The 14,471-nt window shown below is 36.5% G+C and overlaps 2 protein-coding genes across 3 annotated transcripts in view; both read left to right on the top strand.

Moving 5' to 3' along the window:
- The first annotated feature begins 29 nt into the window (after positions 1 to 29).
- On the top strand, positions 30 to 3,050 carry cd79a (CD79a molecule, immunoglobulin-associated alpha). The gene is made up of 5 exons (XM_048151743.1): positions 30 to 210; positions 935 to 1,264; positions 2,335 to 2,450; positions 2,565 to 2,624; positions 2,706 to 3,050. Exons 1-5 carry the CDS (start codon positions 168 to 170, stop codon positions 2,820 to 2,822), a joined length of 666 nt encoding a protein of 221 aa, XP_048007700.1. The 5' UTR covers positions 30 to 167; the 3' UTR covers positions 2,823 to 3,050.
- Positions 3,051 to 3,442: 392 nt separating this feature from the next.
- Positions 3,443 to 14,471, top strand: part of lipeb (lipase, hormone-sensitive b) — a 30,405-nt gene continuing 19,376 nt past the window's right edge. Inside the window, exons 1-4 of one of the 2 annotated variants that reach the window (XM_048151740.1) lie at positions 3,486 to 3,595; positions 8,953 to 8,987; positions 13,419 to 13,660; positions 13,997 to 14,281. In XM_048151740.1, the coding sequence (XP_048007697.1) occupies positions 8,972 to 8,987; positions 13,419 to 13,660; positions 13,997 to 14,281 (543 nt within the window). In that variant the 5' untranslated portion in view covers positions 3,486 to 3,595; positions 8,953 to 8,971. Of the gene's footprint in view, positions 3,596 to 8,952; positions 8,988 to 13,418; positions 13,661 to 13,996; positions 14,282 to 14,471 lie in introns of both variants that reach the window. The other variant, XM_048151739.1, reaches the window with a different exon arrangement.

Genomic DNA, 14,471 nt, shown 5'->3' with positions numbered 1-14,471 from the left:
TATCCAAAAAAAGAGAAGAATATATATGCGCGTGTGTGTATACCACAAACTGAAATAGAAGAATGGGTGGGTGTAGATGATACAGGAAAGGAAGACAAACACTCAAACAGTGCATTTACTCACAAGCAGCAGAAGGTTTCTTCAGTTTGTCTGGTTTATTGGAGAAAATGGAGATCAGACTGGTCATTTTTTTGTGTTTCTGGGCAGCAGGTGGGTGTTTAAACATACATCTAATGTGTTTATGTAGCGTTGGTTTTAATATGGAATGTTAATATTTGTTCAGCATTCTTTGTGACTAATTGGTTTTAAAGTAATCTGGGCTCTCTTTGAGCACAAAAAATGTTAGAAATCTAAATTTAGAGTTTTTAGAAAGCATAGCATTTCAAATTGATTATTAAACTTTTTTTATCTTTTACAAAAGAACAAAGTACACAATTTTCATCTGCACGTCTGCGTTCTGCTTCAGTGAAGCTGACTTCCTCTCAGAGCAGCTGTTACAATTTGTATCTTATTGCTAGCAGTGTGTAGATTTTTTTCTCTTTTTTTTCCCCAGTGTGACTTTCAATTTTAAGGGTCTAATTTAATTTTACGCTGTATTGTGTAGCTTTTCACTGTATGAATTTAAGTCTTGTCTACACAGCATTTTGTGGGTGGGAAGTGTACGGTTTAGCTAATAGATTTAAACCTGCTGATATCATGTGGATTGAAGTGAATGCCTGTTGGGGGAGACTAAAGCTGTAGCCCATATTAAGCTGCTTTGATATAAGAGGTTTTTAATCACTTATGGCCGTATCTTAAAGGAAACCCCCCACTGTGGACAAGTCACTAACTGTTTTAAACTGGAATACTTTGTTCGGCTGTCTTGCCATCTAGAATTAGAGCATATTATTTTTAACTATTATGTGACTTTTTGGTTTAATGTCCTTTGCATAAGCTGCTGAAGAAGAACTGAAACTGGAGGCAGATGAGCCACTGCAGCGTGTGCCCGTCACCCATGAAGCCAAAATCAGTTGCTGCTACCGTTGGAAGGAGAGCCCCAACATCTTGTGGTTCAAGCATGTTCATGCCATCAAAGAACCTGAGTCTAAATTAGTAAATCAGACCAAGAATGTGATGTTCCATCCAAAGAGTACAAAGAATGGAGTCACATGCCATTATTTGTTTTTCAAGAGCACTGAACTCAATGATACCGGCCTTTACCAATGTAAACTGCATCATAGCACACTTCAAACTTTTACCCATGGTACCTTTCTTCAAGTATACAGTGAGTCAGATCATAGTTATGTTTAAGAATTCTAGATTTTATTTCTTGTTATCATTACAAAAAACATTTCAGATAATATACACTACTGTTCAAAAGTTTGGCGTCTGTAAGATCTTTTTAATGTCTTATGCTTACCGAGATCACATTTATTTGATCAAAAAAAAAAAAAAATAGTAAAAACTGTTATATTTCAAAAAATTATTAGAGTTAAAAATAGATGTTTTCGATTTCAATATATAAAAATTTAATTTATTCCTTGGATGACAAAGTTGAATTTTAAGCATCATTACTCCAGTCTTCAGTGTCACATGATCCTTCAGAAATCATTCTAATATGATGATTTGGTGTTCAAAAAAACATTTATTATTATTATTATTAATGTTGTGCTTCTTAATATGTTTTGTGGTAACAGTGATAGTTTTTTTCAGGATTCTTGAAAAATTAAAAAGGACAACATTTATTTGATTTTTGACTAGATTTTTTTTTGTAGCAATGTAAAAGTATTTACTGCCACTTTTGATTAATTTGATGCAACCTTGCTGAATAAAAGTATTAATATCTTAAAAAATGTACCCCAAATTTTGAACAATAGTGTATAATATATAATGTACTGTATATACAGTCAGTAACTTAAAATTATGCATTGTATTGTAATACTGTACATAATTTATTGTAGGCCAACTGTTTATTTTTCATTACATGAATATATGAAAATCATAAACTTAACAATGCAGGCACTCAAGCTCTCTAAGAGGCTGCATTGTGCAATAATCCCCACAAATCATTTAATTGGCTGAGTTAGGCAAATACAAATAGCCCATTCAATAACATAAACCCAAATTCTACTCATTCATGCTAAGTTTGTGTTACTTAACTCTCCTTACGTGTACACAGGCAAGATTTATTGTCAGATGAAGTAAACATGTCAGCTCTTTTGGATCCCTTTTTTTTCAGTTGTATTTTTATTCATGAGACAATGGTCCATACTGTAGTCAGTTTGATCTACTTGCAATGAAGTGCTTTTGTCATCCCTAAGAATCTTCATGGGCTAAAATGTTCTTTTTTATTAGTACCTTTGCAGAAGACCTTGAACCTCAGTGAGAGTGTGAAGAACAGCATCATTACAGCAGAAGGGGTGTTGCTGCTGCTGTGTGTGCTGATCCCTGGCACTTTGTTGCTCTGCAAGGTCAGACATGTTGATTTAATGTTGATTCAACATGAAAACATATCTGCACCACACCAAACAATAAACAGAGTGATTCCATGAAAATCATAGGTATGCACATTTTTTTTTCTCTAGTCAAAGACGTTCAATGAACTGAGCAAGAAGAAAGGACGTGAGGAGGAGAATATCTATGAGGTATGTCCATTTCCACTATTTTTTTCTTTTTACTAACATGCTGCGTATTTATGAAAGAAACCTTCACATATCCATCCACAGGGTCTAAACCTGGATGACTGCAACTCAGCTTACCATCAAATTCAACGCTCCAGTCAGCAAGGCCCTTATCAGGATGTGGCCAGCTGTGGAGAAGACATTCAGTTGGAGAAGCCATAGCTGGATACGAAGAAACAAGGAATTTGATAGGCCTACATGATAGACAAACAAGGAAAAGGGTGAACTCTGTGTTTCATTTGAGATGAATTGTTTAATTTTAGCATTTCATGAGCCTACTGTGCCAGCATGTCTTTGCAGCTGTCTAATAGTTTGAATATAAGCTTGTTTGTGTCTTGCAGTGGTAAATCGAAAATATCTGCTAATGATTTAAATAAATTGTATAAAACATTTGTGTTGTTTTGTGTGGATTTTGATGTATGTCATAATAATAATAAAGTAATATTATATTATACCCCAGCATTACTATTTAATTCTCACTTTGAGTATCCATTTTTTATAATTATAATAATATAAAAGTAGCCTATAAATAATAAATAAATTATTATTTTATAAAAAATTGATACTCAAAGTGAGAATTAAATAGTAATGCAGTAGACTAAGTGAGAGAGAGAAAACAGGGATATTTATTTATTTATTTATTTTGACGTCACACACATTGTAGGAACGTCACATGGCTACATATGGGCAGCATGATGGGCGGTACTTTGAAGTAAAACCTATGTGATAGGTGCTTTGAGCATTCTCTGACGCGTTATTGGCTATAGATTTTAATGTGGGCGTGGCCGTCTGTAAGGTATGTCCAGACAGAGCAGAGGTGGGAGGTAATGATTCGTGTTTGAGGAAGATGGCGTCTGCAAAGAAGTCCGGGAGCGGTGTTCTTGAAAAAGCAGCAAACAGGAGGCGCTCTTCAAAGCACAAAGAAGTTCCAATAGGTATATTCGTTTTTAATAAACATAACCGCTTTTTAGTGGGGCAGCTGTTGCTTGTAAATGACATCCGCGCTCCCGGTTAGATAGTTCCAGAAGTGTCAAAAAGAAGATTAAAGCCCGAACGCTTACTGTGTACAGTAATGCTGGACCAATGTACCACATCTTATGAGCACTGGTATTTCCTTATTAATATGTAAACACACATTTTGAAATCTCTCAAGAGGCTGTAGCTCTAAACCAACGTGCTTTAATTACGTTTGAACTATTTTGTGTTATGCAATACATCGGCTGCTGTAACACTGTAGTGTAGTAGTGATATGACATTTTCACTTAAATTGAGTGCATTGTAATAAACTGTATTAAATTGTAATACATTTACATAAACTGTGATGACGGCACGCTTTCACTGTTCTTAGACAGGGGAGAATATAACGTTACGTTTGAATGACCTGTGAGTATTTGCCTCAACTTTGATATAATACATCAGGAGCTTTAGGATGCATGAATGATCGAGACTGGTTTTAAAGGGATAGTTAAACCAAAAATGAAAATTCTGTCATCATTTAGTCACCCTCATGTTGTTCCAAACCTGTATGAATTTCTTTCTTCTGCTGAACATAGAAGATATTTTGATGTCAGTAGCCAAACAGTTAATGGGTCCCATTGACATAGATTTCTTCCCTCATACTCTCAAAGTCAATGTGGTCCATCAACTGTTTGGTTAACCATATTCTTCAAAATGATGAGAGAATTTTCTTTTTTTTGGGTGCGCTGTCCCTTTAAGATTATAACCACAGTGAAGATGTGTGTAGTAAGTGTAGATGTTCTTAAAGGGGGGGTATAATGCTATTTTATGCATTCTGACTTATTTACACTGTTAAAGAGTTGGATTATCATGCTAAACATGGCCAAATTTTTATAACATGAGTTGGACATATGACGGTGTATTTCTGTGCCAAAAATACTCTTCCAAATCCTCACGAACTTCGGGGTTTTTTTTCGAGTATGGGCCTGAGTGACGTCAACGGGGGCAGAATTCCTTGTATTGGCACTTCTCCCGGAAAGGCGCGCGCGTACATGTCGACCAGAGTGAGGCTTTATGGAAGTCGTTGGCAGCGCTGCACAGGTCACATGACTTCACAAAATCAACAATGTCACCAAAGAAGTTTGTTTTTGGTTGTGAGGGAAAGATAACCTTGCTTCCCAAAGAACCCAGCATTAAGTGGAGCAGAGAGTTTTGTTCTCACGCATTACATTGATGTACTCTCGATATTTGTCATTAAAATAACCATAGAAACTGATAGTTGCAATCCTAGGGCCCTATAATTTCGGACTCGCGGAATCCATTCATAAAAACGAAATTTACTATATGGAATGTCAGGAATTTGTCAAATTTTTGATGAATGAATTAAAAGCAGGTCAGTACACTTAAATTAAATCGCCATATAGACTAGTGTGTGAATATTAAACTGCAAAAAGACTATTTAAACATGAATCCTGCATGCATATGTGCCTCTGAAATGAATGATGCGGAAGCGCAGTTTCATTTACCTCACACCGCCTCACACACAATCGCGCGGGGGCGCACGCACGCTGAAGCACGTGCGCCGCTCGCGGTGTTTTCGTCCTCTGTCGCCTCACTATATGAACGCACGAATTCATCTCCAGAGCTGCTCTGAAAGTCACTTCATCAGCATTTAACCGCTTCGTTTGAGAAAACTACTGTCATAAACACAGAGAAACTCAAAGCTCTAGGCAAACCGTCAAAATAAAAGTTCGATTTAACTTGACAGAAATATATTACTGTAGTACAGTAGAATTTAAATAAATTAATTTAACAATAAATTATTAAAATATATTTTTAAACAATAATCTCAGTGTTTCTTCCATGTTTTAATTTTAACAGTAAAGCTCTGTTGTGCAGCACATTGTTTGACAAAAAAGTTTAATTTCATGATTAAAAGATAAATTAAATGGTATGCGTTCATTTGATTGCCAGAAAAATGTAAATACACAACAGAACTTCTGAAAAAAAAATCATAAAAATATATTAATAAATTAATAAATTTAATAAATAAATATTGTTGTTTTTAAGAATTCAATTAATTAGACATGCTTTTTGATTATTAAAATGGAATTAAACCATTAAAATGGAATCCAGAAAACAGAATTTGGTAAAAATAAAATTTGAGGGGAAAGAATAAAACGTTTATCATGGGGCCCTAAAAAAATGTGTATTTGGGAAAAAATAAAACGGATTTCATAGGGCCCTACAATCACGTTTTTATTGGTTAAAATGAATGGAGAATATCTCATGTTTTCCGTGGCTGCTTGAGCCCTCAGGATCGGTGCTTATGGTTTCATAAACAAGGCCCAGTTCTACACTGGATTTACAGATCGTTTGAAACTGAAAGATGGAGCGGTCACAGCGATAATGATCCCGGTCATGAGTGGGAACCGCAGGTGGTGAGTAAAACTGCTTCAAATGTCTGTTTTGTTTGCAATAGGCGCCTAAGTGCATATAATGTAAACAATACGAACGTAGTGAATTTATAAATTCATTATTCATCTTTCACTATACCCTATATTTATTATAGTGATTCAAAAGTTATCCACGGATAACGCGGTGGTGTATTGCGTGTGTTTAAATGTATTTGTTTAGCTGACCATTGATAGTTTGCAGACGATCTCTACGCAAAGGCTGCGCGTTCTTGCGACAGCTCGTCACTCTATCTCCGCTCACAACGACACGCCTCCAGGCGCTCGACTGTTTTCAGAAAGACTCGGTACAGCGTATGTATCTTTTATAAATATGATAAAACTAAAGACTTTTTGGCGATATGCAGGATGCTATACTGCTCTATAGGTACTTAAGATTAACATGAGTTTGGCAGAAACTGTGTGTGAAACCCCCCCTTTAAATATTTTCTTCTGTGGAACAAAAAAGAAGATCTGTTGGTAACCAAACTGTTTTGTTGACTGCTGACTTTCATTGTGTGAAAACAGGGGTGTTTCCTCCGAGAAGGCAAAGGAGGCAGTGTCTCCTCAAAAAAACTGGATAAGAAAATAATCAATTTACAAAAATAAAACAATGCAAATATTACAAAATGTGACATTAAAAAGTGTAAAAGTCACTTGTTTTAAAAATACAAAATAGAATTGTATTTGGTCTCTCCTTTTATGTAATGTTTATTTAACCAGGAAAATTAAGTGTAACAGGGGCATAAATTTATATTTGATATATATATATAAAAAATGTGGGGACTTTCCCTCCTCATTTTAAAACGCCACCACACACCACTGGACAAAAACACTGAGACGTGTCAAAATATTTTCTTTTATGTTCCACAAGTAAGAAAACAAAAGAAAAAAAAGTTATACGTGAGGGTGAGTAAATGACAGAAATGTATTTTTTTGTGCGAACTATCACTTTAAAATGATTGTGAAGCTATGCTTTGACCTCATTTAAGAGCGACTGTTTTCACTGTTATCAAAAACTACTGTGTCCCTTTAAATAACCTTTTATTTCACCACACTGTTATCGAGATGGTACGAGAGCTTCCCGTGTTCTTTGTGTTGCAACGGCCAGAGTGTCACTGGCTGTTTGGTTTAAAGTTTTCACCATAGTCCCCTGCCTCGTACAGAGGATCAGTGAGAGGATTTGCCATGTAAACACTTCACTCAGCCATTGAAAAGATTTGTAGTCCTGTGCATTCATGTATTGACTATATCAGGCTGTTCACATAATGTATTTTTGGTATAAGTAAGTTGTTTTACTCGCTGCTGTCATGTTTGGATGAGAGTCAGAGGAAACTCTTCACTGATTTCAGGGTCAGTGCATTGTTTTTCTTTTCCTGTTGAGATGATTTTACCACATTTACAAAATAATCTGGGACAAAGGTCTGCTCAGATCCTTCCATTGTTCCTTACTTCCAGCCAAATGAATAAAGGAAGTGGTTCTTGATGCATGTAGAACAAAAAGAGAAAGCTCAGATCTTGTCAGTTTACTTTGGTTTGTGTCTTAATGTCCCTACCACAAATATTCTTAGAAGAAATGTGTGGTCCTTGAACCACGAGGATGGGAAATGCAAGTTAACTGTAAAAGCCTTTTGTAGCTTATGCTAAAAATAAGCTTGGTTTCTACCGTAACAAATCTGAAGAAATCAGATTTGCTAGAAACTAATCTCCAGTAAAGTACTTTTATAACTGAAATAGTGCAGACATTTTACATTACGTGAGCAAAGTGAAACAAACTTATTGTATATGTATTAAACAATAATTAGGTAAATTTCTAATTTTCTACTATTTAAATCAAAAGTATGCTTCTATTTTAAGTGTACTTCTCATTTCTAGCTAGGTCAGACATCATTAGATACATAATTAGAAATGTTATACACACAGAGAACATTCCATGCTATTTCTGTAGATCATTTTTTCCAACAGCTATTTTTTTTATATAGATAGCCATAAGAGAGAATTTTTAATTTTACATTTTGATTTCCTTTGCTGTTATTTAACATGAACCTAGTAAGTTAATCTTTAAAAAACATAATTTATTAACACTGTCAAATGATTTTTTTCTCATTTTTTCTCATCCCAAATTCGCTTCTAGCATTGTTTTTATAATTAATTTGTTTTATTTTTTAATTTAAATGATTTTTAATATCAGTAATAATTCATTTATTATACAGTGTGATATGCATATTACTGTCTCGCCATATGACGTAATACAACCGTTGCCAAATGACCTAATTGAAGTTGGTATGTAACCCACAACTTCTGGTGTAGCAATGACAAAAAAAATACATATATATTTTTAGAGTTCATTGTTTGTGTCTGTCTGGACCAATTTTGGATCGTCCAGTTAGGGTGAAGGTCACTGGCCAGGGGCCACCCCCGGATGATACAACCAATCGAAACAAAGGTTATTTAGGCAATTGTGGGTTTGTGGTCCTAGGACACAGTTAGCCTGGATCCTAGTAAACAGCAAACACTGTGTGTGTGTGGCACATGTGTGCATGTTGCAGTGAGTAATTTGTTTTCATTGCACACTGGGTGAAAAGCCATCTCACTACAACAGAGGGACAGTTGGTATGGCAGAAAATAACAAAGCTGTTCTCTCCAGGGAATGAGGGGAATGAGAATAAAGGAAGGAGAAGTACACAGAAAAGAACAGGCGATGAAATGTAAAGTGACAGAATGTCCTGTCGTGATCTGAGGGGACGAACAGGTGGGAGGGAGGGCGAGTGTGAGCGTCCAATCGAAACACTCTATCTTACTGTCTTCCCCTTTTATTTACCACCCCCTTCCCATGTCTCTATTTCCCTGGCTCCATGGCTGTGCTGGTATTGAGGGGACAGGACGCACAAGGACTCCAGCATGAGTTCAGAAGAGGGTAATGTTCAGATTCTCCGGGGATCAGTCCCTGTGTGTTTTTGTGTGTGTTTGTGCTCTGTTTTGCATGTTCTTAGGTTATAGATTCTCACACTTGAGCTCTGCTTTACCCCCTTGTATCCCTTACAAGTGTCTTGTTGCTCCTCTGCTGTGGGTTGTGCTGTATGCTTCATGGGTAAATCGTATTCATGTATTTTAACGCAGTGTCACTGAAAAAGCAGGTGCCCTTGCAGTAGCAGGTGTCCTTGCAGTAGTTTGACTTAGCTGGTTAGGCCAGGCTTTGGCTGTAGGTATGTACTGTGTTTGGATGAATTGAGAAGATGACTATTTTGCAAGCATGAATGATTCTTTGTTTTTCTGGCTTTTGTCTTTGTTCTTTGATTGATTGATCCAGTGGGGTTGTGGTACTAATTGGAATGAATAGTGTTGATTGATAAATGTTCTACTTACCATCTTCTGTCCAACAACTGAATTTGCCAGCAGTAGCAAATAGGGATATGCGCAACGACTAATTTCTTTAACGTTTAAACAGAAATTTTGCAACCGACTAGTTGACTAGTCTAACTGCTCGTTACCACTGCAACCACTTGAGTGTCCGGGTTTGAACACGCTTCTCTTGTACTATGAAATTTGTACACATGACGGGTGGCAAAATTGAATCAAAAGCTTGATGTGTAGATTCTCTTCGGTAGGATAATATAGCAGCAAGTAAGTTTCATTCATAATGTTTCTCCTTTAATCCGATATAAAATTTCATACCATATTGTTCCTCATAACTGGTAGTATAACAAGCCTATATGCAAGCTTAAAGGGTTAGTCACCCAAAAATGAGAATTCTGTCATTAATTCCACACTCGTAAGACCTTTGTACATCTTTGGAACACAAATTAATATATTTTTGATAAAAATCTGATGGCTCAGTGAAGCATAACATTCAACCTTAATGTTATGAAGTGACAAGAATTTTTTTATGCGCCACAAAAACTAAATAACGACTTTATGACAATATCTAGTGATGGGCGATTTTAAAACACTGCTTCATGAAGCTTCGTAGCTTTACGAATCTTTGGTTTCGAATCAGTGGTTCGGAGCGTGTATCAAAACTGCCAAAGTCACGCCCCCCAGTTTTGAGCCATTGAAATTTCAAAACACTTATGACATCTCCAAACCACTGATTTAAAACATTTCATTCACTCCCCCACCTATATTTTCTGCCGGTACTGAGACTCAAACCTGCGACTTTCGGGTAACTAGTCTGACTCTCTAACCATTAGGCCACAATTGCCCTAGTTTAATCAACTAAGTCGACTAGTCTTGCACATACCTAGTTCCCAGTTTTGCAAGACTATCTGCAGCCATTGCAGGATTTTTCAAAAGAAATTAATACTTTTATTCAGCTAGGATGCATTTCATTGATCAGAAGTGACAGTACATTTATGATGATACAAAAGATTTATATTTCAAATAAATGTGGTTCTTTCATCAGAGAATCCTAAAAAATGTATCATGGTTTCCATAAAAATAATAAGTAGACAAATGTTTACAACATTGATAATAATAAGAAATGTTTCTTGAGAAGCAAATCAGCATATTAGAATGATTTCTGAAGGATCATGTGACACTAAAGACCGTAGTAATGGCTACTGAAAACAAAGGGATTACTTTGAAAAACATCTTACCGACCCCAAACTTTTCAGTTAAAGTTCTAAGATATTAGTATAAATGAAGTGACATGTATTTATAGCTTTTATAATGTAACTACTATAATCTAAATTTGTATAGATTCACTCTTTCAGCATTAAAACAGTGTGGTGGCAGTTACAAGCTTACAAAGAAATTCTATGAGGACAACGCACTCCATATTGCCTTTAGACTTCCATTGCTAGGGCATTTCTAATAACTTTTTTGTTGTTTGTTTTACAACTTGGATGAATTGAAATTATTTTCAGTTGTAATCGAGCTTATTTCGTATATAACGTTCAACATTACTCTAAAGTGAATAGTTTTTATAGATTTGTCAGTCTTTTTCCTTCATAAATGGGCCAAGAGCCTTGAATTCTTAACTGTAGAGGGTTTTCAGGTGGACATGTGTGTGTTTTGCTGTGGTAAACTGGTGCAGGGGAGTCTATCATTAAGCAAAAGGATTGGGTGGTAGGTTCTCTTGTTGCACATGTTTCCATAATGAAAGATTTAGATAATCCACAACAACCATGAGGTTCATTTAGTCAATGCTCGAATAGCTTCTGAACTGAAACCCATCACAGCTGTGAAAGTCATTTCTCAAACTACACGACTCAAACTAGTTTTACGGTAGTTATTGTCTCTCAATGGAAGAGATTTGAGTGGTGACACAGTATCATACTTGGTTTCCCATGCAGATTAGGACACTAATCTCTCAGGGTCTGGCTACAGCCTTTAGAATAAGGACAGGGTACAGAAATAGAAGAGAAAAGAGGACAGTTCTTTTTGAGGGAGGAAGATGTAATGTTTGTTTTTGCCAATGAAGGGAATAGATCACCAACAGTTAGAGATGCAACATAGGATACTTTGTCAGTTGAAAAAGGGAGAGTTTGGAAAATCTGAGAAGAGAATGACTGGACGTGTGATGGGTGGGGTTATCTGGGGTAAAGGGCAGAAAGCAAAGGGCCAGGGCTTGTTTAAACCCATGTGCAGCAGATAAGAGAATATCTTGGGAATTCAGCTCTAAATAACACTGGAAATGTAATGCATGTAAGGAAAAAAATGTTAGCACTTTTGGATTCAGACATTTGAAGCCCAACTGTTTTTGCTGTTTATAAATAATCTTGCCACCACAATGTAAAGTAAGACAAGCTTCTGTATGTTTGTCTTTAACTGTTGCTTAGGTTTTGATCACCCTTAGTTGTGGGGAAATGCCCTATCTTTAATTATATAAATGATTATATATATAAAAAAATGAAAATGATTTGTGGTTTTGTATGAAATCATAAAAAGCTAAAGGTTTGTTTAGGGTCCTGCTATTCCTGGCATCGCCTGCTGTTGTGAATTTGCTTGTGACTCTCTCAGTTGTCAGGTTGCTCACACAGAGTGCAACAGATTGACCTGTAGTCACCTGCCATAATCTCGTCACTGAGAGACCTTACTCACCTGTATTGTCTCTGTATCTGGCATGTCAGTCTTGATCAGATAAATGTGCATGAGTGTATGAATGACTGTACAATAGCTGGCTCATGGCCACCCGTCACTGGTTACTCAGTAATATGTCCTGTGATCTTGTCTGCAGCTTCTGTCCTGTGTTGCTTGCTGCACTTACTGTTTCTTATTTTCCTGTAGAGAAAACAAGCAACAGTAGTTTTCTTAGCAGTCAGCATCTTTAAGATGTGTGTTGTATTGTAATGTGTTCTGATAGAGGCTATTGGTTGTGTTATTGTATGTGTGATAGTCGTAGTACATTTTAGCTAAGTATGTTTTTGTTTTCATAGACACTGGACAGTGAAAATTATTTTTTTAAAACAGTATTTTTTGTCTTATTTTGAACTAAAAACATCCCTAAAACAATACATTTTCTTAAAATCGCTAAATCTACAGTAATAAAATTTATTGAGGTTTATACTTTAAACAAGAAAATCTACTGCCATTCAAAAGCTTACAGTCATTTTATAATGTTTTTGACTTTTTTTCTAATTGAATGTAATTTATTTTCATTTACAAAGCTGAATTTTAAGCAGCCATTACTCCAATCATCAGTGTCACATGATCCTTTTATCATTATCAATGTTGAAAACAGATGTGCTGCTTAATGTTTTTGTAGAAATCTAAAACATTTTTTAAGGATTCTATGATTAATAGTAAGTTCAAAAGAACAGTATTTATTTGAAATAATTTTTTTTTGTAACAATGTTCAATTTGATACAATCTTTCACCACGCCAGCAATGAAAACACACACATCCTCATATTTCATGTTTACGTCATAATACCAGTGTAATACTCATGCCATTATACAAATTTGTGTCCTCATAAATCACAAAAACGCGCTCGCTCACACACACACACACACACACACACACACACAAAACATCTCTGGCCATTTAACCTTATTTTGCTAAATAAAAGTATTAATTTCTTTAAAAAAATCTTACTGATCCCAAACCTTGCACAATAGTGTGCTCTAAAAACATCTCACGCACATTTATCTTGTTTTAAGGATGTTTAGCTATTGTGCTGGAAACATGACAAAGTACTGATGAAGAAAATGATTTTCTGAAGTGAAGTACTTTGGCTGAGGGATTGATTGATATATAAAATGTTTATATTGCTGTTTGTAACCACAGTGTACACAAATGCTTGGCTTTTGTCCTGAGCTTAATCGCTCTATATTGGCTTTAAAGTATTTCGGTATATGTGCCAATTTGAAGTAATTCTTCTGTCCTTATCCCATCTGATCCCCTTTAGTGATGGATACCAAGGCAGTTTTTACTGCCTTGTATGACGTCTGTGAAGAAAATGTCGCCTTTTTCTCTGGGGCCACAAAGGGCCAAGCCGGGGATGCAGCTCAACGCCTGGTGGACGCCATGAGCACCATCCAGGAACATGCCCGGAGCCTGGAGCCTGTCATCTCTGGATTCGCTGCCATCTACCACCATTTTGACTTTGACCCTCATATCCCCGCCAATGGATATCGCTCCCTTGTTAAGGTGCATTTCTGACTGTGTGTTTAATGATTTTAATGAGTTAGCTTAAGGGCAAGAGAAGTCTTCCCTACCTGCTTCTTTCTTAGTTCACTCTCTGCTGAAAATAGTTGCTTCAAGTGCATCATTTTCAGCAATTAGTCATCACAGTTAACTGGTTTGCGTATTCTGCTCATTTCCGCAGAGGGCATGTTTCTTTAGTCCCTCCAGTCTTGTCCTTTCTATGACGTTTCTCTCAATAAGCAGTTTTTACATTGCACTTTCTTTCTCCTGCATGAAGCATTTGCATACGTTTCCCAGCATACTCCTCCATTCATCTCACTCTGTCATCCTGTTTCTCAGGTGGTGCGCTGTTGCCTCCTCCACATCATCCACAAAGGGCGCTATATCACATCCAACAGGCGAAGCATCTTTTTCCGTGCCAGCCACAATGCGGCAGAGATGGAAGCGTACTGTAGCGCTCTGTGTCAGCTCAGGGCGCTGCTCTATCTAGCTCAGAGACTGCTTCATGACAATAGCCATGGCAACCTCTTCTTCCAGGAGGAAAGCGGCCTCAGTCAGAGCTTCCTGAGAGAGTATGCCTCCATGCATAAGGGTTGCTTCTATGGCCGCTGTGTTGGATTTCAGGTTTGTTCAAGAGCACGAGATTGTGATTGATCACAGGATTCCATTGATAAATGTTTATCACATTTCTACTGTTAGTTCAAGGTTGGAATCTGAAGTAATTTCAACAAAACCATTGTTGTTGGGGTGGTTGATTATGATTTAACTTTTTTAACTTTAGTCAGTGTGTCATTTTGCTGTTAGAGCATAAACA

The sequence above is a fragment of the Megalobrama amblycephala genome, linkage group LG13 (genome assembly GCF_018812025.1).
Source record: "Megalobrama amblycephala isolate DHTTF-2021 linkage group LG13, ASM1881202v1, whole genome shotgun sequence".
Lineage (NCBI taxonomy): Eukaryota > Metazoa > Chordata > Actinopteri > Cypriniformes > Xenocyprididae > Megalobrama > Megalobrama amblycephala.
Note: the sequence above shows the minus strand (reverse complement) of the source record. Positions and strands in the feature narration are given on the sequence as shown.

What these genes read in the sequence shown, in the direction of transcription:
- cd79a (XM_048151743.1), top strand. Translation starts at nt 168, where the DNA reads ATGGAGATCAGACTGGTCATTTTTTTGTGTTTCTGGGCAGCAG. An exon ending in TACCTTTCTTCAAGTATACA is followed by an intron (nt 1,265 to 2,334) that starts GTGAGTCAGATC and finishes CTTTTTTATTAG; the next exon opens with TACCTTTGCAGAAGACCTTG. An exon ending in GCACTTTGTTGCTCTGCAAG is followed by an intron (nt 2,451 to 2,564) that starts GTCAGACATGTT and finishes TTTTTTCTCTAG; the next exon opens with TCAAAGACGTTCAATGAACT.